At 39.9% G+C, this 27,487-nt stretch overlaps 1 protein-coding gene across 6 annotated transcripts in view; it reads right to left on the bottom strand.

Annotated features, from left to right (window-relative positions):
• The window catches only part of SATB1 (SATB homeobox 1), a 93,673-nt gene that overhangs the window by 25,925 nt on the left and 40,261 nt on the right, over positions 1 to 27,487 (bottom strand). For all 6 annotated transcript variants that reach the window (XM_075143440.1, XM_075143439.1, XM_075143438.1 and 3 more), the window contains 4 exons: positions 21,726 to 21,837; positions 18,591 to 19,045; positions 9,805 to 10,017; positions 1,255 to 1,410 (listed from right to left, as the gene is read on the bottom strand). In XM_075143440.1, the coding sequence (XP_074999541.1) occupies positions 1,255 to 1,410; positions 9,805 to 10,017; positions 18,591 to 19,045; positions 21,726 to 21,837 (936 nt within the window). The remainder of the gene's footprint in view (positions 1 to 1,254; positions 1,411 to 9,804; positions 10,018 to 18,590; positions 19,046 to 21,725; positions 21,838 to 27,487) is intronic.

The raw sequence follows: 27,487 nt of genomic DNA, 5'->3' as shown, positions 1-27,487 counted from the left end.
GCATGTGGCCTATAAAGCTATAATTTTTACAGTCCACAGCTTGAGTTTAATCATTTTGATATAACATTTCCAAAATATCCCTTTTAATGCTCCTTACAGCATATAACTTAAGAGACAACATCCTTTCTGTACAATGAAATGGAGTAAACTCCAAAACGTGAACAACGCATAAGTCAAAAGTTAAAGACTGTTAAAAAGAAAACCAGCACTAAAATGCTGACGGCCCAAGAAACATTGGTCTAACTGATCGTTATCAGCTTTCCCTGGAAGATGCTGTATTCTTCTATGACGCAATTTTAGAAAAGTAAAGGAATAGTGACTAAGTGGACTGAACATTTAATCTAACATGAAAATCCAACGTTGCAAGCATTGGTGCCTTTACCATTTCTTTCAAGCGTTGGTATAACCGTGGTTCTAATCTTTTCTGTATGTTTTTCCTTTACTTACTTCTTGAGTACATTCTCACTTAAATCAATGCTTTTGCATACTCCGGTGATCTTCCTCAGAAGACATGTCACTCACAATAATCACACCCAACAGGTGCTTGCTGATTTCCCTCTCTTGCCACTGAACTTGACAGAAATTCTTCAGTTGAAGAAAACAGAATAGGAAACCACACAACAAAGGCTTAAAACTGGATATGCAATATGTATGTATGCACACACACAGGTAACCAAGCAGCCATCGTATTCCACAAAGATCATACATGTTTTCCCAGATATAACTTGTATAACCGTAATTTGTTGGGTGGTTTGTTTTTTTTTTTTGACATGGACAGAGCTGCCCCACCCCCCGTGCACCGCCTCACCAGTGGGTCTGACTAAATATTTTCGCAAAAACCAGAACCCCCGCGTTCCTCATTACAGCGCATGTAATTGCAAAACACCAAAACACTCGAGATGAATTCGGCAGCAATACATAGAGCTCGCCCACAGCTTTTGCCACATCCGCGTCAGCTAAGAACTGATGAACCTGATGCCTTCTGAGCCACGCAAGACCCACGGGCGCGCAGCGAAGGCATCTCGCTGGCGAGGAGGAGGGAGGGATGCGGCTCGGGAAGCTGCTTCTCAACCCTGCCTGCTCAAGGGTAACCAGAGGTTACCTTTGGACTCAGCAAGGAGCTCCGAGTTGTGGTACCGGGCTGGTGCGCTAACCCGGCCGCCCGTTGTAACTCACACAGAAACAGATCAAAACCGGGGGAGGGGGGCAATAATCACACTGGACGGGGAGGCTGTTGCGCCCTGGGAACTTTACCTGGCTTTTGGTTGCCGCAACCTTTGCAAACAGTGCTTGAGACACCTTAGCTCTCTTCATTTCCTGCTGAATCTCATCGTAAATGGAAGCATTAATGTTCATGGAATTATTTTCTGTTTTTCCATTCCTCTCCGTAGCAATAGTAGCAGTTTTGACCTAGAAAATATATTTTATGAGACATTTTTCATTATGAAAAAGTTATTTTCCTCTTTCCCTCCCCAAGTAGTTCCCCTTTCCATTTTATTCCTTTTATTCAATCTTGCTCTGATATTCTTTCAGCTTTTCAGAGATTTAACATTATAAGTTATCCGTGGTTCAGGCAACTGGGAAACAAGAAAATTCAGCATATTGTAACAGGTGAGTGCATCTGAAATATGAGTTATCTTTAACTGACCACTGTGAATTTCAATGTCATAAAACAAATTAGGTGGAAACCTGTCAAAGAGTCTTGTAGACACTTGTGAATCCTTACATGATTTCTTTGCCCCACGCAAATTAAGTGAAAATTTTAATCGCAGCATAGAAGAATCTCTAATGAAACAGAAACCTGACAGATGTATCTTGATTCATGCCTTATGTCCAGTACACTCAAATGCATGATAATGTAGAAAAGTTGTGACTTTAGATTTAACTTTTTAAAATACTACCTTATCAGTTTAACTCTTAAGCTGCTTTTAAAAAAGCGTTAATTTAGAATGCATATTTTAACCACTCATTCATGAAATCAAGATAGGACTTTCTTAAAACTATTAATTCTAGTTGTATTTCACTTACATACATCAAATATTTATTCTTCTTGCAGTCCAGGTTAAAAAAAAACATGAAAAAAAGACAGGATGATTATACTACCACCTCTGTGCTGCATCTGCAGCATTAAGGAAAACAACAAAAAATACATCAATAGTAACATGATGTGCAGAAGACTATCCTTTCTTTCATCCTCTGGAAATGATGGAAGTGATGTTTCAACACCAAGAATCATCCCACCAAGGTTACAGTGCAGTTTCTGCAGTATCAGTTGAGAGGTACAAAAAATCAGGAGGTACTCAGTTTATCCTACAATATTCTCAATACTTAAGGATAACGTCTTTCTTTAGCAGCTACTCTAACAATGCTTGCCCAAGATTAGTGGACCTAATGGACCACTAATCCTAAAGTGGACCAGAGGAAAGGAAAGACTGGATTTCTGCCAAGAACCCACAAGGTGATGATGCAAAATCAAACCTTTAGATTTCGATTCAAACCTACTGGTTCACACTGAGGTTGTTGAGAGCTGAATTAATTCAGCCATTCAGAAGTTACCCATCTCATCTAAGTTAGTCATTCAGGCTACCTCTAAATCTAATGGACAGAGCCTGGCACTTCCAGGGGGTGATTCAGCTTACTCTTAAGTATGTGTCTAAACCCACACTTTCACTATCAGTTCAATCCAGTGCAATCTTCCTGTGCTCTAAAGTCCCTTGAGGTTCAAAGGGAAATCATGACAACATGATAATTCATCTTCTAATCTCACTCTCCATGAGCTTTCATATGTCACAGGTCTCACGACATGAGAGTCAAAGGGTTTGGGTGAGAGACGTACTTAGGCAAATCATCAGCCCATTTTTTCCTAGAAATGTCACGCTCAATTTGTGTTAACTATCCTCTATAGTGGTTTTAAGATAAAATAATCTAGCCCAGAAACTGGGAGTGCATGCCACTTTTGCTGACCCTGATTTGTCGATCAGGCTTTTCAGGAGCTGTGCTAACACATGCCCATTAGCTGCAAGGGGCGAAACCCCAGCAAGAACAAGGCGTCCATGCGCACTTCCACCTGCCTCCTGCTGGCAGGCATTAGCACTTTCTGGTGTCTCAAAACAGGAGTCTTGAGTGAAAAAGGAAATGAAGAAAAATCACAGAACGTGGCATACAGTTTATCACGTGATTTGCTTTCATCTGAAAACAACTGGTACTTTGCAGCCGTGACCTGGAGAGTGAGGCGTTTCCTCTTCTGCAGTGTGACATTTTACAGGCGACACTGCAGTAGAAGATGGCCGAGCCTGGGCCAACGGCTGCTCAGAAACATTTGAGGCACCTGGCAGTGGGCAGCATGAGGAGCAGCACCACGAACCTCCCTTCTTCCCATCACAGAGCGGGAAAATGCATGCCTCACACTGGGCAAATCAGCGTGGGGCCGCAAGAGCAGGTGCATCTCCTGAACACCATACGGTGAAATCATTTGAAAATTACAAAATCAGTGGCAATTTTATAACCTTTAAATGAAAAGTATTCATTAAAAGGTAACTGGCAACCAATGGGGTTGTTAAATATACAACTAGGGACAGGCTTCTCTGCTGGCATGTAAAAATCAGGCTAAGCTAAATTAGAAAATGAAAAAGTGATAGCTTTGTCAACACACCTTCTTGGACCTTGGGTTTAAATTTTGACAAAGTTATTTCAGTCCTTCCCAAAGAAATATTTCTAACTTGTAACTAATCTTTGAGGGTCCTGAGGGGAGGATGAGAAGACGAAGGTATTCAGCTAGGATACACAAGTCCACGGTATCTTTTGGGAAGGAAACACTTTGCTCTTGTGATCCTGATCGAAATGCCCCTTTTCCACAAGTACACTGTCTTTTTGATTGCTACTCGGCTTCAAAAGACAGCTTCATGTTGTAGCAGCACTTCATAGACCACTCAACTAAGCTGCGAAACACCCAGATCATCAAAAACCAAGACTCACACACCATGTTGGAGACATAATTTAAGTTGTGCATCTTGGTCCACACTTTTCAATGCCCAGTTTAATACGGATATGCACTTAACCCAGGGGAATTACTGAAAATCCTCATTCTGGTTGGCAAATCACATCTATTTTTACACAGGTACAACAAACTCAACAGCATCTAATATGTCACTGAAGTTAAAAGAAAAAAAAGACTCCTATTCCCCTATTGCCTTCTGTTGATACTGAATTAGGAAGTGAACAACAGGAAACACTAATATCTGCATCAAAATGCCATATTAGTCCAAAGAGCTTCAGGAGAATGAAAGTCATAAAATGATGGGTTTGGGGATTATCAAGAGATGTTGTTCACAGCCATATCCTCTCCCTCTCCAATTTACATCATTGGCCAAGTATAAAAATTCTTCCCCCGCCTCTTCACAATTTCTTTTCAAAGATCAGGTATAGACTGTGACTGGACTAGATGGACCATTGGTCTGCTCTGGTCTGGTGAATTCCATGCAATAATGCTAATTAACCTCTTGGAGAATATCCATACATAAAACTGTTTCATAATTTATACATAGCAAGCATCTAGGCTGTTGTGTTGAATTTAGAATCGAGCTCAAGACAGAGGCTGTTTGAAGCTGGATTGAACAAACACCCTCCTCCTCAAAAAAACCCAACAGAAAACAAAAAAGCCCCCAACAGTGCAACTTCAGGACTTGGGAGAGGAGGTGGAAAAAGTATTCACTTTGGAGAGAAAAACAAAACAAAACATAATCTCTCATCTCATCCACACTTAAGCACAACCTCTCACCCCACCCACACTTATAGCCACATTTTCTGTTTAGGAAAGAAACCACAGATCAGCTAAATTTTTTTTTACAGTAACCAAATTTTGCAAACACTAACTGAACAGGGGAGCATTATTTTACAAACATAACACACTGAGAATCAGAAACTCATTTGGCCATCTTCCTACCACCAATCAATTTAGTCATTTAGAAAGACTTGAAAAAAACCCCAACACATCCATCCCCTCCTGGCCTGCCCAGATATATATCTTCTCATCAAATAAGACTGATTACAGTAGCAAGAAGTTCTGGATTAATTCAATTTTCCTAAACAAAGGACAGGTTGTTATAGAAGGAATAACCAATCTGAAGAGGTTTTCACAAACATGGAAGCTCATTTCTTCCCTTCGAAACTGAAACAAAAAAATCTTTTATAACGCATTCTTACAAGTACTGTTTTAGCTTGGGAACAAAAATCTTCTTTAATCCCGGTTTAGCTTTTAATTAAAATTCATATAGTAGTTCATACCAGGCAAAACAAACTACTTTTCAGTTCTGCTCTGCAAATAGCACAGGAGGTACAATAAATGCTGTTGCTTTCAGAACAGCTTTTATCAGGACAAGGTTTACTACTCCATTATTAGAGTGGCGCCTGGAAGTGCAGTTATAGTTAAGTGTCAGGGTTTCCATTAACTCTCCTCCATGGTGGTTTTTGCAGGGGGGGTTTGAGAGGGTTGCATTTATTATTTTGTTCATTTTTATTTTTATTAAAATGCAACTTGGCACAAAGACTATCAACCTAAATCTCAAATTTTGCAGACTTAAAAATAAAAATTTTGCTGGTGGTGATGTATGGTGTGCGCATGTGTTTGAACTCCAGGGCTCCACCATCAAGTTTCACAGGAGCTGGTGTTATCCAGAGTTCCTTGCAATGGAGATTCACTGGTCCTCAAACACCAGCAAAGCAGTATCCTCCTCACACCAGTCTTTCAAGAGTGACATCATATCTCTGGGACCCAAGCTGAAATTGCTTTAGCATGAAGGAACTGTAATTTATCTGTAGTCAGAGGGAGGCCAGGATTTATGAAAATGAAGGTTTTTGTCAATTGAGTACCCAGAACCATGACTCATGCAAGATTTGTGGATACTTCTTAAAACATTGCCTTTTTAAAATTATATTCTGCTCTTGACATTACACGTACTCTATTTTTACACAGAATAATGATGGGCCCCAAGAGTTAGCTCAAATTTTCTTTGGGGAATATGGGTGGCGAGAAGGATTTCTTCCTCAGCTCTGCTGAGATGGACATTATTGTCCTGAGAAGGGAGTGTTCATAACTGCAGGATGGCTAACAAGCTTTAACCAGAGTATTTTGGAAAAGAAAATCTGTGACTTGGTCACCTGTCTCCATCCTCCCCCCAGGTTGTACTAAGGAGGAGGGAGTCCTCTTCCCCCCACCCCCCGAACTGCCCGATGAGAGGGAGAGGCCATCCCTAGCACCTCCTTGGGGAACTCCATCCACCCTGAACATAGCTCCACACTCAGGGTCCTCTGAAGTATCCCCACATCCTCTCGTTCCCGCACAACGTGTAATAGATTTATCCTCTGAACTTAGGGATACCCAGAAAGGACCTCTGTGGGGTGATCTGCAAGATGAAGGTGTTGGAGAGGGAAAAAAAAAAAAAAAAAAGAAACAGAACAAGAAAGGACCCTTTTTAATTCCTTCTAGGTTGGAGAGGTTAAACTATGTCTCCATGCAATACCTACCTGATGGAGATGCTAATATTTGTAAACTTCACTGCCCCAGGAAAGAGCCTGACAGACAGGCTTCTGCCCCAGGAGGTGGCAAGATGAACAACATCCAAGGGAAAAATTCTTGTGTACACGGTCTCCTCACACTCAGTCCGCCAGTGTGGAAGATAGTAGCAGACTTCTACAACTTGACCAGCTTAGAGGGCTATACATGTATCCCAAAACCTCATGCATTAGAGGCTAATGATTTCAATTAAAAAAAAAAAAAAGTAAGTTTTTGCTTTTTTGTTTAAGTCAGAGAGAAAGGGAGAAGTAAGGAGGACAAAGAGCTTCTTAAAGGATTTCAAAAAAGAATTGGAAACAATCCAGATACATTAGCTCAAGTAGCAACTAGTAAGAACGCTGTAAAAATGAGATAAATTCAACACAATTTCTTCTAACTCAGACACCAGGGTTTATGCTTGGTGAGTTCCTACTATCCTATCAGACCTCCAAGGTCACGCTTTCTGTCTTTGCATGCAACAGTATGCAAAATTCACACAGAACAAGCTCAGCTGCTAAATGGTTAAGTCTGCTCTACTGTCTGGCCACCAGTTGGCAACACAAAAATGCAAAATAGATCCTTTTCAGGATGTTTATTTTCACATCCTTCCGAAACTGATAACTTGCAATTGCAAAATAAACCTTCATGTGTGGCATATTAGTTCCCATTTTTCATGGTTTCATAGTTTAATTGTTTCAAATCTTACATTGGTCTAAAGATTTAATATTAAATATGTTGGCTCTTGCGTAAATTCTGTTGTCAGGATAAACGGTCTGTTTTGTCTTTCAATAGTTATCCAAGAAGCTCACGGTTAAGCTAGAAAAATATTATGCTGTATCCCTGTATAGTGAACTTTAAATAATTGCTTATAATAAATCTAGTAGTAAGGACGTAGTAGTTTTATTTCCTTAGTATCAAATATTCAATAAACTGTGGACATTTGGGGGGGATATCAGAGTAGTAGTTTGCATTAATAATTTTGCAGTATCCTGACTATAATTTATTTCTGCTACAATTTCTAAAGATACACTTGCCAGTGCAACAACTAGAATAATTTCATTATTATTTCTAGCATTAAGTATTGTACTTACGTTACCAACACAGATATTTCAATTTTCAAACTTAGGGCTCACACTTAGTAGCAGGTGGCAAGTGCTACACATGTTAATAGGTGAGTAATTCTGACAACATGTAAAAAGGTCGCACAGAATCTCAACTCAAAGGTTTCTACATCCTCGGTCCATCCACTAGGTAAAGTGCGTATGTTTTGCTGAATAACAGAGAACAATATAAAAACTAGAAAAATAACTATTTTGTTCTGTAGACCTCAAGTATTACTCTATAAGGTTTCCTTGTTAACCTGTTTTCCTTTTGAAAAGGATCAAAACAAAATCGTATGCTGTTTCCACTTTGAACTGTCGCGGTTAGGTTAACTATACTCCTGACTCCCACTAGGAAAATGAAAGTAATTATGAACAAGAGCACAGTAGAGACAGATAGATCTGCTCCCCCCACCCTGACCCCTAAATTTGGACTTACAGTATGTTTTGCCAGTTAAGAAAACCCCTATGTCTCACTTTCTTTCTGGCTGCAAGGGATTTATAGAGTTCAAAGTGTGAATTAAAACCAATACAAGGACTACCTCTGACTCGACATCTTTCTGGAAAGTCCTGTAATTAACTCTGTTCTTTAGCTGTGAAATTGCCCAAGACCACTTGAGACAGAGTGAGACATTACCTTGGCGGAAAGAGATAAGTTAAGAAGGAGAGTTAGCCTTTGCTCTGAATTACCTGGGCTGTGGGAGCAGGTACAGATATTAAAACAAACTCAAATGTTATTTTAAACACAGTTATCTATATTTAACTATTTCCCACTAAAGTATTACTATATAAATAGATTCTTGTCCTTTATCTTGAAGAGTATCTGTAGTGGATTTCACAGACTAAACTCAGTTAATGATAACAAAACTAGACCATTAGCACAGTCTGTTCTTTCTGCTAAAATTTTTTTCTCTTCTTGTGAAAATTACTGCAGCAGGTCAAAGTGATCTTCAGTCCTCCCTTTTCCTACAATTTTGTTATCGTTACTTCAGTGTGGTCCTTAGCATCCATTAGCTGCAGGAAAATTAGAAAAATAACCTGGAGGAATTTGTAGCGTTCAGAATGGGTATGCAATATAGTCATAGGCACATGCCTGAGCCTGGTTAGTAAAAAACTGCTCTGTGTTTATATACTCCACCATCACAAAATTCCCACAATCCCAAAGCCTTACTTTATATAGCAAATTTGGACTGCATATACTGCACGATTCCCACATATCTGTAGACCAGTTTGTTTTGTCTTGCATAGGTACAATCTTGAGCCACAGCAATGCAGAGTATTTCAGAAAAGGTACGCTGTTTTTTGGGGTGTTTCATTTACAACTGTGTTTCTTCTCTGTGGAAATCCTATGCATTCCTATGGCTCACACCTATATTTCTCACGTACCCTAAAACCAGCATCTGAGTTTCCTCTCCAGACACAAGGACTACACCACTGAATTTCTGGATCCCACTCTATCAAACTTCATAATTTTGGGAGAGTTAAACCAAATAGTCCCACTAGATTTTACAGAAATCAATAGGAATTTCATTTGAACAAATACTAAATGAAGCTTTAGTGAACATATCCCAATTTTTCAGAGCGATGGATATAGCAAGTCTGTTATGTTATCCAGTTGTCAGTAGCTCGACCTAGTAGCAAAAGTGTGCCTAGCATTTCGGGATGGAGTCTTCTATCCTCCATCCCTTTAGTTTTACCTGTTCATTTTCTGGATGATAATTTTTAAGGCAATACGATGTACTCATACTTCTGCTTTCATTCCCACTCAGTTTAGTGGTCCAAATCCTTCAAAATCCCTACTTGAACCTCTGACATTAAAAACAACACCTGAGAATTAAGGGAGAAAAAGACAGCTAAAAGCCAGCATGTTCCAGGCCCAGTAAAGCTCGTATCTCAGTAAAACGAGCAAAAAACTCTGTAGGGGCCATAATGGATAGAATTTATCTTAAAACTAGAAAATAGGTAGTAATAAACTGCTACTACCATTCGTTATATTTCTTAAATTTAATTTGCGATATGCACGGCAAGTAACGATTCTACGAGCATTTAAAAAATGCAACAGTAAAAGCTTTCTTCTTTTTAAGAAAGGTTCCACCCAGCAGGACAGTGAGAAAGCGCAAGGAGCAAATGTAGAAGGCAGAGAGAGGGGTTTACTTGTGGAGGCCGGCTAGGCGGTGTGCTTATGAGAGGTGCGGGGCCCATTGCGGAGGCTGCGTTCAAGCTCCTTTCCCTTTCGTCCTGGTAGATTCGATCTCGTTCGGCTTCTGGCAGCTGCAAGAAGTTCTGCATAGCCCGAAGGTTTACCAGTAAGGACTGCGAGGCAGTCTTGGGATCCTCTTCCTTTCGGAGGATTTCTGAGAGCAAGCCCTGTAGGGAGGGAGGAAAAAAAATAGGCTGGAGAGTTAGCCTAGGTGAGCGCCTGTAAACCGTGCTCTGCAAAGCCACTGCTCTTTCTTCTTTCCACTGGGCTGAGAACGAGAGCAGCAAATGCACTATTCACTCCACACAGGAATATATTAATGGCAATTTAGGTAGCAGAGAAGAGAGCCTCAATTGTACCCTTAATTTTATTAAGCATCTGTTTTACATACAACATAAACTGAATCTGCCTAATAGGTCTCTTTCCTTTTACTGGCTTAACTTGCCATGAAATCTTTCACAGTCGCCAGACAATCACAAGACGTTAAGAATAAGTGAAATACAGATAATCCAGAGGCATGACACTGGGGTGTTCTCAGGCTGCCCAGACAAAACGCATAGCCAACCCAAAGAAACGGCTTTCCACATTTCTAGCAACTTACACAGCTTTTTGAAAGGAAGTGATATTTCACAACTAATCTGAGACAATAAACTCACAACGTTCCTGAAGTACTGCTTAACTGACTCAGGTCCAAATTTTTTGTTAAGTCAGTATTTTGTTTTGAGAGTTGTACATTGGCGTTTAACAACAAGTGAGGAAACTCACTGTTGGATGCTCCCCCTCCTTCGCCTTTCTCCTCCTCCCACCGTCCCCCTCTCCTCACCAGGACAACCCTAATCCTCACCCAGTCCTATTTATCTGAGCACCTGCTGTGCAGCTCCCATTTCCTAAGTCCATTTACCATTGTTGTCCTTTGACCACTTTCAGAGTCCAGCAACGACAGATAAAAGCGAGCACTGGGGAATGAGAGGAAAACAGCATACAGGGCATCCGTAGCAGGGAGCCAGAGATGGGCAGGCTGCAGACGATAGCGTGCCGCCAGCGGCTTGTACAGACCACACCAGGTTTCCTACGTAATCATTTCATCTCGGTTCTCAGCAATGGAGCAGGCCTGGCGGTCTGGGACACCTAATTACTCTAAAAGATGAAATATTTATGAACCTGTGAGTGCAACTAGAACTTTAAGGTCAACAGGTTCTTGAAACCTCCCCCCTGCCAAATTCTCCTTTTAAATATGTCAGGCATACAAAATGCTCTACTGTCTTGAAGTAACAAGGCGGTGATAAGGAAACTAACTTTTGCAAAGGCAGATGTGAACTTCTTTTTAGAATAAACGCTGTTGCCATGCTGGGACAAGGAGAGGGTTGGTATGACAGGCTTTTATTACTAGTGTAACAAGGGAACATGGATGTGATTTTAAAGAAATAACACAACCCAATGTTTCTTTTCCTAAAGTTGTAAGTTATTTGGGATAATGGAGGGGTGAATAGAGGGGGGGGAGAGGCAATAAAAAAGCTAAAACTGAGAGAGGCAAGTTGTCACCTCTCCCAAGGTCCTATCCTATCGGGCAAAAGCACCCTCTGAAGGTGCTGTGCTTAGGCAGCCCACCCAGTGCGGCTCTGAGCTCTGCATTTGCCCCCTCACCCCTCCATCTCTCAGGGATGGTGAGGACGGAGGTGCTAACCGCTACCCTGGGGCCAGTGTGGTCCTCAAGGCCCTGTCTGTGCCTGCGCATGTAAAAGGGAAATGGGATGGAAAACACAAACAGTCTTTCCAGCACTAAGCTTGAAAAATACTTTGGAGGAGGATTTAAAAAAAAAAATCCTGGGGAATACGTTCTTACCACTATTCTTCATCCTTCCTCTTTTCTGGTATCCAGGCAAAAACTACTTAGAAGGTAAATAAATGAGTTACAGACAAAAGTGGCATTTGGGTGGAGTGTAAGTTTTAAAGTTTTTCTGAATAATTAGTCTAATAATAAATTTACTTATTAGCAAATATGGAAATTAAATTCTTGTCTGCCATTTTTTTTTTCTACTTCTAAGTACTCAAACCCACAGTTACTATTGTTTGTCAGTGGTAGGGTTACACAACCCATCCTCCAAGGGAGGCAAGAAAAGATTTTGTGCCACTTGGAGACAAGGCAAAGCTGTCTGCAGAGCACAGGATGTATGATGGACGTGTAAACACATGTGATTTCTGACTGCTACTGTGCTGAAAACAACCGCACCAGGATTAAAAAGACGAAAGAAAAACTAAACTCAAGTGGACTGATCACTGGCAGGAGAAGAGACTCCTTACTAACAGCCATCCCACTGTCAGCCACAGGAAATGTCCTTGAAAAATACTTTAGCCCATAATAGAAAATACTTGCTCATATAAGCCTTTGCCACATAGTGGGCAGCTAAAAAAAGCAGAAAAGGCTGTTTTTCTTGTATAACTTTTCCCCCTTCAGTGAAATAAGTAAACAAGGAAAATTGGTTTTGTATTTTTCCTGGGTTTGTCAGCATAACCATTGCTGCAGGACACCTCTTGGTGATTAGAAATGCCATTAAGTATTCATTCCCCTCGCCTTCCCCCATCACTGCCATGACTCTTTGCATGAGCTGGGAGCAGAGTAGAGGACACAGACGTGGAGACAGGAGGGGAGATGAGAGAATGGGGGGAAGGCAAGGAGGAGGTGTTTGCTTCTAGGAGCTTTGAACCTAAAAGGTCAGAATATGTGAGGAAATAACATGAGAAAAAAGGTGTAGTAACCAGGTGCAGGCAAAGTCTTACAATGCAGTTTGACTGCTTCAAATATTAGTTCATTGCTACTGCTTCAATTTTCTGAGCACCAAACTTCAGCTAAAGACTGTTAGACAAGGTGTAAAACGGGAAAATCCTAGAAAGAAAACATCCGCTCTCACATCCTGCCCCATGCTGATGTGCAGAGATTTACTGTTCGTTCTACCAGGCTTGAACTGGTTTGCCAAGATACAAGTCTTGGTGTGATCTCCTGATATTGTACCTCGGGTTGCATAAAAGCTACGTGCTGTTTTGCATAGAGATTATAAACACTGTCAGGCTCAGACTCCTCCTCTCTGTTCCTCCCTTGTATTCTTTTTGCGATGGAAATGTATTTTCTTAAAATGTTACAGGTCCCATTGAAAAAAAGAAAGTTTACACATCATCACAAGTATAATTCATTACTAATTGCACAAAAATGTTCAATAAATACTATCAGGGCTTTCAAAAGCTAATTACGAATTCTTTAAAACTGGAGATAAACGAAAGTGTCTGCCAATATGAAAAAAACCACTGCCTGTCTGGCCCCCAGTTCGTCTCCTCTTTGAACGTAATCACTGATTCGAATAGATTTTATCAGCCTGATAGAACTTCAAAGCTCCCAGAAGAAAAATGCAATTTGCCCAAACCTCCCCAAAACACGCAGAACATCCCTGCACGCTATCCCTCTCCTTTGCAGGGTGCTCCCATCCCATGTCCAGGTGGAAGATTATTCGCAAGCTCCACCCACAAGCCTGGATCCCTGCCAAGCAAGTTATAAGCAGACACATTTATCTGTGTCGCTTAGTAGCAAGAGGAGAGCTGTCATGATAGTGTAATAGCACCTTTTTACCTTTTATTCAATAGTGATATGGATAGTGTGCTTTTTCTTAAATTACACTACGAAGAATTATATGAATACAGTGGCAATTTCTGTTATACTTAAGCAGGCAAATTTCTCTCTACCACATAATTTACAGAACTCAAATTCAATAAAACATTACATGATGGTCCATTACTGTTATCAATTTTGAATAATCCATCTTCATTTTTCATTTTACTGGAAAATAAAGTGTGCCAAAGACAAAGTGGAAGAAAAAGAAAGTGCCTGAGAAGGTGGTTTGTGTAAACTTAGATTTTGTTTTAAAATTACACGGAGCCGTTTACTGCATCCAAGCGCTCTCCCTCGAAATAGCAATTGCCCAGAATTAGCATGAGCACAATCCTGAAGACACAGAAGTTTTCACATATGAGAAAAGGCATTACACATGAACGAAAGGCAACGTATCCTGGCAGCTAATATTTTAAACGAGCATGGGGGTGAAGCAGAAAGGAGGGGGAGAGAAAAGGTATCTGGCAGAAACGCTGAGAAGTACTCAAAAACCTTGAGATGAAAAACTGTCACTGGTGGGAAGATTTAAAATTACAATAGTCAGACATGGCAAAAGCAGCAAAAAGCACTCCCCCTCCTTTGGCGAAGATGAAGCCGAGAGGTCACCTCCGTACAGCGGCACCCGAGTTCATGCAGCAAATGTTATGGTTGAAAGTGTACACAAACAGAGACGGGCAGCCCCGAGTTACAGTTCCAACCACAACCATGACTAACACAATTCCTTGCTCCTACATACATGTCACCCTGCCATGCACCAGGTTAAGCTACGCCTTCAAGTCAAATGTCAGACTTGCCTGTGGGAACCCAAGCTTTCCGTTTCCTGACTCATGTTTACATTTACAAATGCACCACAGAAATGGTAGAGGAGTTTGTTTATTTGTTTAGGGCTCTGAAGGTGGTTCAGCCGAACAAACTCCGATGCTCCGCTCCACCTCTCTCAAGGAGAGCAAAACAGAGTAGAGAACCTCCCAGTTTAACTGCAGATTTGGAGGGGCAGGCTGAGCCTCTCTGCTGACGGGAGGCTGCGGCAGAGGCTGGCACGGGGCACCGCGCTTTGGGGGGCTGCCCCGATGCATCGGCGCCATCACCCCGCAGCTGCCCGGTGCCACCCGGGATAGTGAGCTGATGACAAATGCCATTTTCTGACCAGCAAAGCGCAGGAAAAAACTGAATTCGCTCTTTCAAGAGAGCGGAGGTGTCTGCACAGTGCGCTGACATCAGCTGGAAAAAATACGTTTATTAATTCGGCTGAACGGCAACCGAAACATAACCAGCTCAATTTACTGAAATCGCCCTAGCAAATAGAGAGTGGCACACACATTTGGTAGCCATGCTTGAGGCGAAACTCGGATCTGCTAGCACAAATCCTGATTCAACAAACCTTTCCATGGTGCACTACAAAGAGGTGCTAACAGGATTCAATCTGTTTCTTTGCAGCCAGTGAGCTGGAATCGCAACTGCTGAAGGACTAATGGCACTTCAGACCCCACTGCACTCCGAAGCCTTCCTAGAAGGACCACTGTGAAGTTTCTCACGGGGAGAGGTGCTCCATCCCCCGAAACCACTTCTGCTCCCTACAACAACTGTTCTGCTGTGCCTGTATAGACGCTAATTTTCACTCAAGTTATAGCTTTCTTGGACTCCTCTTTGATTAAACTTTGCAAGGCACATTCCTGAGAACTACACGTTTTTGAAACTACCATTTTGAAGTTAAGCGTAGGGGGGAAGTTACCCAAGAAGATATTAAGGACACCCTTTCAATTTTCTGAGGTGTGGCTGAGGGTTTTTTCCTGCCTTATAAATAGATGATAATTTAAAAAAAAGACAACCTAGTTTTCAGAAGTGATTTTACCAAATTCTTTCCTTTAGGTGGGGAGGAAGCAGAAATATTTCTAGTCAACATTTTTCCCCAAAATAAAAAATTCTTGGAAATTAGGGCCAAGTGTTGAATTACCACATTAAGCTGGTAGAACCCCCTCTTCCCACCCAAAAACCTCACCAAATTCTATATTCATATTGCAGAGCACAAGTCTGTAAAACAAGAGGTGCCAACCTCTTCAGCCAATTCAGCCAAAGTCCATTTTTATTGCCAAAACATTAAGCTAAATTACTCTTAGTTTATGGTTCACTTCCTTCCTTAACTTTTATGCTGAAAGCACATCTCTCCCCTCATCTGAGACCATATCTTGACATCAGGGTTTTTTTGCACACTACTCCTAACCGATTTCAATGAGATCTTCTGCCTTCAGAAACTGATGGCATGATATGGTCCCTGGACACAGCTCAAATATGCTTATGACAGTTTCAAAAATGTCAGTGGTAAGCCTGAGTTAGCTTTTTATCTCAGAAAACAGTAGATTAATTTAAACAGGCATTTTCACTTGCTCTAGCAAAAGAAAAAAACCACAAAAGATATTACATAGATATTAGAAAATAACATCTACATGTCATCAGTTATTAAAGTGCTGCCCTAATTTTAGTTAAATGTGATGTATTCTTGAATAACCTGAGATAAATTCCAAAGTACAGCAAGCAAAACAAATTTAAATGCTTTCTTATAAGAATCACAGGTATCTCTACCTGTATTTATTCTTGGACATTAGCTGTTACTCTGGGTACAATTAACAATTTTCAGTTTTGCAAACGTGAAACGGACCTACAACAAACTCCTCTGGATTTCAGTGGAGCTTCGCTTCATATTAAAAGCATGCTGAGCTATTTCTTGGCAACACTGGGGCTAATATTGGCTAGGCCCCTAGTATTTTTCCTTTCTGTTCCCTACGTTTGCCACAATACATAACAAATACTGCAAAATCTTATGTAGCTAACTGCAAATACTAATTTGACTAGCTAACACAATTTCATAGAATCATAGAATCATTAAGGTTGGAAAAGACCTCTAAGATCATCGAGTCCAACCGTCAACCCAACACTACCATGCCCACTACACCATGCCCCTAAGGGCCTCATCTACACGTCTTTTAAATACCTCCAGGGTTGGTGACTCAACCACTTCCCTGGGCAGCCTGTTCCAAGGCCTGACCACTCTTTCAGTAAAGAAATTTTTCCTAATGTCCAAATTTGTAGGACATAGGGATACTACTCTGTGTTCTTTCAAGTAGATTTGGTTGAAAATTGTCAAAATATATTACATATATATTTCATATCTCTTCACGGGATTTGTTTTCAACGTTCATTTTGGGGTTTCCTCCCAGTTTTGGGTCACTTTGAACACATTTTACCAAGCTGGTTAACCACAACGTCTGTGGAAGAATTGAACTTTAAACAAATATTTAATAACATTTGTAGTAAGAAAAATATGTAGTCATCAGGAATCAGTATTTGCACTAGAAATATGGTTCTACAGGTGCATTCATCACATCTCAAGAGCATCTTTTTATGCTGTGTCATATAAATTCAATGTCCAGTCAGAACCAATTGTCCTTGTATTTCAAGTAACAAATACCATTCATGCACAAATGATAGAGACCAAAAGCTGTATGCAAAACCAGTTGACAAAAACCAAACAAATTACTTTGGATGGGGGAGGGAGCGGAGAGAAAAGAAGCTGCTTTTAGGCAAGTCTGAGAAAGAAGTAAATATCTAATAAACTATTTATTTTCTGATTTATTTGCTTGGCTTTTTGCCCAGGTATGATGGCAGCTGCAAACCACGGTAACTTGAAGCTGCCATTATTATTTCAATATTTTATAGTATCAATAGTTAAAATATTAAACATTATATTAAACGAAACTCTGTGTCACTTATTTGTAAATATAACAGCTGACATTGCCTGAACCTAACTCTCATAAGTAATCCTTGCATGGGTCCATGTATCCCATGAAATTTGGTATGAAAGACCCAGATCTTGAAAACCTCCTCTGCTGTTAAGAGGAAAGACACACACACGGAGCTCTACAGAGAATTCACACCATGAGTCTCCTTTCTTTTAGTTAAAGGAGGATGTAAAAATTTTTAAGGCAATAATAATTCAGAACAATTACAAATGACATGCTGATTCAAACCTGGTACCAGTGCATTTGAAACAGAATTTTTATTCACTAAGCTATGCAGGGAGAAACATCGTACATTTCAAGAGAAGACCAAATTATGATTTTTTTACTATATTCTACAATGGACAAATACTTGTTCCTTAAGTTTAAAAACGTGGTATCAAAGCAAATTTACCTACACCTTTTTAAAATATCTCGTTTTAAAAAAATTCCTATTTTATTTTCTGTTAAAACAGACTTCTAAAATTTTGAGATCTTATTATTTGCATTGGATATACTGATATTTCTTCCATAATTTCTGCTTGATTAAATTCCATGCAACATGGCATTAAGTTAAATTCATAGAGCAGAATAAATTATAACAGGGTTAGCTTCTAAAACAGGTGTAAAAAATAACACATTTTAGTGTTACTTATCAGCTTTGCTAGGGCTAGTTTTTTCTGCATTGAAGAGCTGAAGTATATGTTCTGACGTGGACATCAGCAATCTCAGCAACTACTGTTTTTGCAACACACTACAAAAATACATGAAAAGAGTAGATGATCTAAAAATAAAGCTTTTATTTTTTAATCTTTTCAGAAGCCTGATAAGATGTTATTAAGACTTTCACTAGAAAATAATAAAAATAAACGCAAACAAGAATAAAAGACCACCTCAGGTACACCTGTGAAAGAAGACAGGTTGTTCAGTGCATGCATGCGGTCAATACGGATATACCTTTGCAGCACAAAAGGTAATCTGTTGGGTGACTTTGTGAATGGTTCTGCATAGAGCTGTTCATGTCCTTTGCAGGGAAGATTAAGTTTAAGATATTCATAAACCATCACAACTGGAGAGGAACCAAGATGTCTGTAAGAACAGCGGGTATTGCCACAAACCAATCACTGAAGATTTCTTTACTGTATCAACATGGACACTGGTCCTGCAAGGAAGCATCGTTCCTTCACAGGAGCTAAGTGACAAGGCAGAAATGAGGAGAAAGACTTAAAAGGTGATAATTACTCAACAGAGAGAGAAAGAAGGGACTCTTAGATTTAAAAAAAAAAAAAAAAGAAAACAGACAACTGACCTGAGTTCGGTTAAAAGCCACACGTGCAAATACTGCCTGTGAGATTCCTGCTCGTTTCAGTTCGTCACGGACCCACTGGTAGATTTCGGAAGACACCTCTGTGTTTGTTGAGACCTGCTGCTCCAACGGCTTGTTCATGGATCTACTGACAGGAGGAGGGTGGTTCAAGTACTGTTGGTTTAAGGACTGCTGGGCTAGAAGTCTGTTCACTGCATACTGCTGGTTCAGCAACTGGGCCATTACCAGCTGCTGATTTACCAGCTGAGGGCTAATGGGAGTAGATACAAGTCCAGGGTGCAGGTTTGGAAGCGGGGTCCGAACTGATGGTTGACTACCATGAGAAAGCTGAACAGGGGACGGAGGCTGTTCGGCTGTGTTCCCTGGGACCGGCTGCTGACCGAAGTTGACATGGTTGGCACCTTGCTGGGATAGTTCAGAAAGGCTATCCATCTCAACTACGGTGGAAAAGAAACATTGAAAAAGCCAACATAAGACCGAAAATCACAAACTTTACGCTCCTCGCAAGACGTGCTAATAAAAATAAATGTAAAATGGCGCATTCAGGTTCAAGCTTACTGTACTCTCCAGCCTAGATCAGCAGGCCCATAACATCACCGTTGCGGCTATTTGCCTTCAAAATTTACCTACAAATGATGGTGTAGCGAATATTTAAAAAAAAAAAAAAGAATCCAACAAACTGCCCATCGTCATCACTGGGCCCTTGGAGGAACCAGCAGAACACCAGAGGCTGGAAACCACGTATGGCAAAGGAGTAACTTCCTGAGAGTTTTGCAAAGGCGCAACGCAACCGAACCGCGAGCGTGCGGCTGCAGAGTGAATCCCCGCAGCGATGGATGCAGGGGACTTCAGACAAGGCAGCAAGCAACTAGAGAGGGGGCAAAGACGAGAGACAGGAAACCACTCGGTGCGCTGCAGAAGATGCGGGTGAAATGGTAAGTGCATCTGCGCAAAGGGCAAGGAGGGCTGTTACGGGAAAGCACACCCCGACCAGAGAGAGAAGCCCCTCGTGACTGGTTTTGTTCCTCCCATGGTGTCCCCCCCACGACATCTGCAGTTCCCAGCCACTGGAAATCTGTAACAAGCAGGGTGGGGGGTGGACCTCCCCATGCTCTGCTAATTTCTAGATGCTGCATCAATTGTATGGGACTGCTAGGAACTAGTATAATTTATGTAAATTACACAGATGGGCTGCTTTATCTTGCAACCATGTATGCATGGTTTTTTTCAGTGACTTGCAACATGGTTGATTTTTTTTCTTATATTAACTCATCTGCCTTGACACACCCTCCTTTTTAATTAACAACACAGTTTTTTAAACTACAAGAGTTCTTCCAGCTCCCCTCTTGTGCGTGATAAGACAATATAAAATAACTCCAGGCTGATGTAAAGGAGTATCCTTTTTATCAATGTATGTCACTTTTTCATTTTAAACAATCTCAGTTCCAGAGCTTTAGCAATGCTGCTCTGGAAATAGTTTTAAGAAAATATGCTTTATTTAAAAACCCAAACTCCAGTATCTTCACAAAAGTGTTGTAGAAATTTTTTTCTTATACTAGTAAATCGTATTTTTTTAAAAAAAAGGCGGTGTCTGAGCTTTTCGTAGTAATTATGATCTTCACAGTCGTAATTACTATGAAACAGTCATTCAGTGCAAGACCACTTGCACTGAACAGTCATTCAGTGCAGGACCACCCCTTCCTCCACAGGGATGAGAGCTGGAAGAAGAAATCGGCACCTGGATTCCCACCCACAGTCCTGCCTTCCCCCTCTGTCCTATCATGGGCAGAAATTTAAAAAAGAAAAAAGCGAGTGGGTTGTTCTGCAGAGAGGTCTAGTGCCCATAGCCTGGATCAGTCCCCCAGCGCAGCACCCGCTGCTCCTCGCCCGTGCGGCTTTGGGGTGGCACGGCCTCCCCCCCAGCATTAGGTTACCCAGGAATACACACGCACGCACGCACGTTTCCTATGCACTGGTTTCACTGTTCCCGAATGAACGGATGGTGAACCTGTCTCGGAAGATCACGTAAGGCAAATTTGGCAGGGGTTGCCCCATGCAGGAGCACTGCAGCAATGGCAGTGGGAGAGGATGCTGCGGAAAGGTCATCCCCCCCTGCAGGCGTCTGCTGCCTCGCACATGGACCACCTGAAACCAAGTGAAGTCTTACCACCAACTTCGGTGGTCTCAGAAGAAGGGTTCAGTGTTGCACAGAAGGTACAAAGTAGATAAAGGAAAGAAGCTGCCTTTTTTCACTAGCAGAAAGTAGAGATCAACCCAAGTGGGCCATTCACTTGGAATAGTAATTCAAGCAATTATCACAAAAGTGATGCATTGTCTTCATTACAGCCTTAAGCTATAAAAGGCAAGGAACCCGTTTTGGTAGATGAATGATTTTGCTTCAAATACTGAAAGCTAAGTCAAGCTCAAAATTCAGTCCAAACTGAGGTCCTAGTCCTTCATTCTATTGAAAAGTACGTAGAAATTTTCTGACATAAAATGTTCAAAATTATGTTAACAGGTTTAAGAAATAGTTTTAAAAAGGGACAATACAGAAAGATAAAAGGTATTACAGAATGAGTATGTCCCACTGATGGATTTTTTTTCTCCAGTAATTTACTTGTGCTTACTACAACAAGCAAACAATTGTCACAACTATTTGTTAAAATGAATTGAAATCAGGGTCCCAAAGTTAGAGAAAGATATGAATTTATAATATTATAGCATTCTTGTTGGAAGGCAGTGATAGTTATAGAAGCCTGTTTCTTTAAATATACATTAGCCAGAGCAAGAAAAAAAGACATACATTAAAAAAATCAGTCCGTCACAGTTCAAGGAACAGGTTTTTTAAACAATTATTCTGGGTGGTAGAAGATCTCTAGATTTACAGAATGACAGCTTTACATCTCTGGCAACCCAAGTCAGTTTGGCTGTTTCAGTAGCAAATATTTATTTAAATGAATTCTTTCACTATATATGTACTTTCTACATCTACTCATCAAAAGCATCCTAAACTTATCATGAAGGGACCTGGCTTCTTGCATGACTGTGACAGACCTCAACGTGACACATAATGGTATGTATCCACCATCACAGCAATTTTTTTTTTTTTTTGCTTACCCATCATATCTTTTGCCTTCTTGAAATGTTTATACCACCTTCCAAATTCCTGACATTTTGCTGCTGAGACATTTGCATAGTAAGTGCTGTTCACAATGGAAGAAATCATACTCTGTGTGAAAAGGGGAGAAGAAAAAAAAGATCTGTAATACAGAGCAGTACAAGTCAAAGCACAATTTATTTCAGTTGTTGAAACCATTATATTTTTAAAGTTTGAGAACCATATTGCATTTTTAATCCTATCATCCAAAGCCTTTTAAAAAACTCATTAATTGAGCATAAAAACAAACGAAGGTATATGGTAAATGGGAGCAAAAAAAGCAGATGTACTAAGGGAAGAACAAAGTTATCGACCAAGAAACATCAGGCAATGGCATGGGCTCTGGACAGAAGATGCTAATCTTGAAAGTGCATTTTGTTCGTACTATTTCTGCTTTTAAATTTGATTGACCCTTCACATGCCCACACAAGTTTACAAGCATACAAATCCTACACTGACTCCAAAAATGCAAGCAATGCCCCAAGTTACCCATGCCCATTCCCTTTGTGGCACTTATGACAGGGCAGACCCCAGAAAATCATAGGATGAACGTTTATCTAAATGACCTATTAGTAGGATAAAAAAAGGGGTTTATAGTAGAATAAAATATGTATGTAACAACCCAAAACAAACCCAGACTTGCTTTTTCTAAACAGGGTATTTTAAGTGATTCACAGAAGCAGGCTTATGAAAAGCTCTTATTGTCATGTCTAATTCTGTAACTGAGTATTAGCTGTAAAATAGACCAAAGGATGATAGAGATGATTTTTTCTCAAAGGTTCTCGAGATATCAGATAGCTACAGTGAGAAATTTACCTTCTGCTCAGTTTTGACCAATTTTAAAATAGTGGAATTTACAATGCATAAAACTTCCAGTTCCAGTACATTCTTTTACAAAATCAATTAAGACTAAGCCTTGCAAAATGAGATAATGCTCCAACTTGAAAATTATACTAAGTATATGATGTATGAACAACAAAATTAGCTAATGTTATTTCAATAGACTGAACTTTGCCACCCTTTAGATTTCTATGTGGAAAGTAGTTACTTTTAGCTTAACTACAGGAATTGTCCAGCATATTGAGAAAACAATGACAGTCAAGAAGACAAAGCCCTGATTACTGTGTTTCTTTGCTATTCAGCGTGTACCATTTAGCTATATCTGTGCCGTCGTAAAATCGATGTACAGCATCAACCCTTTGTTACACGAACTGCAATAACCACTAGAAGAAAGAGTTTGGAGTAAAAATGCAGTAAATATAAGTCTTCTTTTATAAGGCTAGTTCAGCTTCTGAGTAAAAGTACCTTGATTATTGATCTTAGTGAAGTTTATTATAACCATTTTCTAATGTTACTCAGTAACAGGCTATTTGTGGAGGCTCAGAACTGCTAGAGTGAGGCAGTATTATGTATGCCAAATGCGGATACCCTCTACTCACCAGGCAGCTATTTTAATGTTTCTCTGAATCACCAAAATTCTTACCATTCCTTGATATTAATCCAGCATTTCTGAATTTAGCTAGAAGCCTTTTGTCAGTGTTATAAAAGGAGAATGAAATCTTAATAGACTACTGCAACTTTAGCCCGAATGACCTGAACCAAGCTCAGCTGAACCCAATTTCAATTTCCAATATAATAGCAGTATCATTAATGTCTAATACTTAGAAAATTATTGTTTAAGCTCTTTTACAGATTAAACCATTTTAAACATGGGCATATGATACATAAGGCACAATTTAAAAAGTCCTTTGAATCTGAACTGGTAAATTATATGAATGCACAGTTACTGTACATGCAAAACCTGCAGATCTGCACGTGCAAAATGTGGAACTGCACATGTAATAGGCCACCATCCTGTATTAGCATGTGCATATTTTGTGGATGTCATTTAGACTTCAAGGTGGTTTCCTCTTATTTTACTTTGCCCCTTTCAGATGTCTTCTCCTGCCCAAATAACTTTAGTAAGTATAAAACCATGTATGTTAATAATAATTTTAGTAAATTACCTATTGATGAAAATATTTGTGTAGAATTTCACCCTAGTCCTTCTTTCTACGTCATTTTACAAAGAAGATATGCCAATGACATGGCAGTCTGTGACATCCCCTGCTTCTTCAGGAATAAATTTAATGCAGTTACTTTATTTTACAAGCAAATAGGGGACTGGTCTGTTTAAATAACACTGCTAGGAATTTTAGCTTCTTTGACACAACGTGAATTTCAGGCTCTGATGGCTAATATTGGGATTTTACTCCAGCTCTTCAAAGCAGATAAAAAAAAAAACCACAGACATTATCAACACATTTTAAAATGAAAATTATCCTGCTTTTTCTTTGAGAACACTTCATGCAAACATTCAAGTGATATTACCTACGCTAAGAATCCTCATCAGGAGGAATCAATGATTTATTTACTAATTCACTGAAGGCAAAATTTTACAAGCCAGATAAAATATTACTACCTTGTTAACTCAGAAAATAACTTGACAACATTGAATTTCATTGTTTCTATGCTTTATTTATTATGTTGTCATCAAACCTGCAGTCACATCAGTGCAGAGAGATGCACTTTGCTATAAAAATTCCTATATAATTCCTATTGCTGTAGAATTCCTGTATGTTTTAATGGCAATCTACATATATGAATGCCCTCTAAGCTTAGGGCCTAAAACTGAAGATTAACCCTATGAGTTAGTGGTCTTCAGAGATCCACGATCCAGACTGGAGGCATAAAAGAAAGTTTTTCTTATTTCCCGGGTCATTACACGTGAGGAGCTCCCCACGTCTTGGCTTGTACTTATCAATAATCAAATGAAAATTATTGTATTTGAAACACAAATATATTTAGGTACTGCTGTACATAGGCATTCCTTATCTGTGAGGCACAGAAGCAGATGCTTTCCATGTTCAAGGATGACGAATATAAATATATCATACAAATATTCAAATGCATCACATTCATCACTCACAATCTGATTTCTTTTTCACACGTCGCAAAGAAAATTGATAGAACACAAAAACTGGTCACAGATTCACAGTCTTAATGTATCTCCTAGAAGTTTATCCTTGAAAGTAAGTTGCGAGACTTCGAGATCCCAAAATTTCCCTCTTTCCCCTCTCTCCATCCCTCCCCGCCCCCAACCACATTACTTGCATATGTCCTGTTCTGAGAATCAGGAGATCTCATCTGAAATGGTGCCACCTTCACAGAAATCCCACTATTCTGGAATGATACCATCTGCTGCAGCCCAAGTGCTCTTTTTTTAGCCAAATAAGTTAATTATAATTAGGCATCCAACAACTGTGTGGAGGTGGGGGTAGAATTCATTCTGAAGTTCAGCTGAGGTTCACCCAGTGTAGTCTGAACCAAATCCCATTCTCTCAGGAGGATTAAATACCGGAGATTTGAAAACCAGACACCATCATTTCTCAAAGAAGTTGGGGAACTCCCTGGGGAAATATCTTAAATCTCAACCAGAAATCTTTTCATATGCCCATCCAATAAAACCCAGTAAAACGGTAGCATCAGACACCTTTCGAATTGTGCCAGAATCTAACGCAAGGTGCGTCCTGCAAGACACGGGAAGGACCTGAGTCCTCCGTGCCGGCTGGTCGCTGCAGCCACCGCTGCAGGGGCTACAAGGGAGGCATTTCTGAGCCACTGCCTCTAACGCTGCTCTCCAACCAGGTGAAGTATTGTTCGATCATCACTAAAAGTATACTGTTGTCCTTTTTGCAAAACAACAAAAACAATGTTAATCAGGTTAATTCAATCATCTAAACCAAAACTGTTCATGCTTTTCTGCCAAATCAACCAACCACAGCAAAATCTGTTATCAGTGATTGCTCAGCTTCCAGTCAAAAAAGCTTTTAACCCCCACAGTCCCAAAACTTCCCCTAAATAACCTTAAAATTATTTTTATATGGGCAGAATGAGGTTGTTTTCATGCCTCATGAAGGGGTAGTTGGGCTGCAGTATTTACACAGAACAAATACATGCTAACAGACTTAGCAGAGAGTAACAGACACAGCAGCTTCCTAAAACAACTCGGCTGAATTAGATATTGGGGATTCCTTTGCAAATGAAACATTTCCCTCGAAAGGAGCATTGTAACCAAAACTTATTTAGGCCTTCCAGGTTGTTTAACTAGGGAAAAAAAAAATCCAAGCTTTTTTGCAACTCATTCATCAGTGTTTAAAGCTTCAAGCCTGCTCAGTGGAAGGGGCAAGGGCTGCAACAACTTATTTACACAATTATCTAAATACGATTAAACAGCTGATGGACAAATATTAAACTGGAAAATGTATAGTCATTTCAGCTTAATGTAATCCTCTTTCTGTAAACACCCAAGATGATTTTTTTTCAACCAGAACAGTCCTGACATCTCATAAGCCTAAGGGTGAATAGCAAGAGATTGTTTTTGATAGTTATAAATATTCAAAAGACATGCAGACCATCTGCTTTCATAATACAGGTAAAGCAAGACTGAAATGGTGACTGCTGTATAAAAATGGTTCTTTTAACAAAGTCTTCCTCTCCTCGAAAACTATAAAGACAGATGTCAAAAACTGTTTACACAGGGTAATCAGGAGCGTGCAAAATGTAATATTCCTTTTACACACAGTGCTTGCTAAAGAGATTTTTTTTTTTCTTTTTCTTCCCATCTGTGTGTTGCAACACATTTCTACAAGTTAAAAACATTTTTTCAAACAGAGATCTCATGAATACCCAAAAACATGCTATCTGGTTTCTGAATGCTAATTAATTTCAACTAAGGAATGTGATTTTTTTTTCTGTAGGAAGGAATGCATGCTTTTGAAATGGAGTACTTCAACAATAACAGACACTGAAAACAGAACACCCCACAAGTTTAAGTTTGCGCTAGTTTGACACTGGCTATTTTCACAACTGTTTTACATTTAAACCTGCATCTGCTAAATCTGGCTATAAGACAGACAGGAACCATTCTCCTGCTTTTCAAATGAGATTTTATTTATGCTTTACTATTTATCAAGTTTTTCAGTATAAAGCCTTGTAACAACATAATGGTTTTGTCAAGTGGTAAGTAGAAGATACCTCATCTTCCAAGCAGAGTATGAACAGTGCTGCCCATAAACCCTACAGTCAATTTTCAGAGCTGAAACACTAATCTTGACAGTAACCTTTTAATGTATTATATTAATGGCACAGAGGCGTTAAGCACCTTTTTTATAATTCTCAATAAAATGAACATTTACTGAACAATCTGTCAAACTACTGGCTCCATTTTTTAAAGCCAAACTTTTAAGGCTCTATTCTATTTTGTCGTCTATAAATCCTCGACTTTACATCCCCAGACACCAGCAAGGTAGCATGTGCCAATGCTGCAACCCTAACATGCCTTTAAAAAAAAAAAAAAAGAAAAAGAGAAAAGCTACAAGCCTTTGTCCCTAGTGGCAGAACAGAAGAGAACTTAAAGATTTTGGGGGGTGGGATGGGGGCGGGTGGTGGAGATCTTTTCATAAAAGACAGAGGAACTTTGTTTCCCTGACCCTAGCCACTATCAGTGGCTTTTGTTTGCGTAGAAATTGCAAACATCAGTTTTAATACAAGCCGAACTCTTAGGAGTGCTTATTTCTCAGGAGAATCTACGTTAACATTTTTCAAATGAGAAGGGAACATTCAAGCCCCAACCGGATAACACAAGATTATCCCCAAATCAAAGATTTCAGTCTGCCTGAGC

Source organism: Calonectris borealis, chromosome 2 (genome assembly GCF_964195595.1).
Source record: "Calonectris borealis chromosome 2, bCalBor7.hap1.2, whole genome shotgun sequence".
In the NCBI taxonomy this organism is placed as follows: domain Eukaryota; kingdom Metazoa; phylum Chordata; class Aves; order Procellariiformes; family Procellariidae; genus Calonectris; species Calonectris borealis.
The sequence above is the reverse complement of the archived record's forward strand: the minus strand, read 5'-3'. Positions and strand labels throughout refer to the sequence as shown.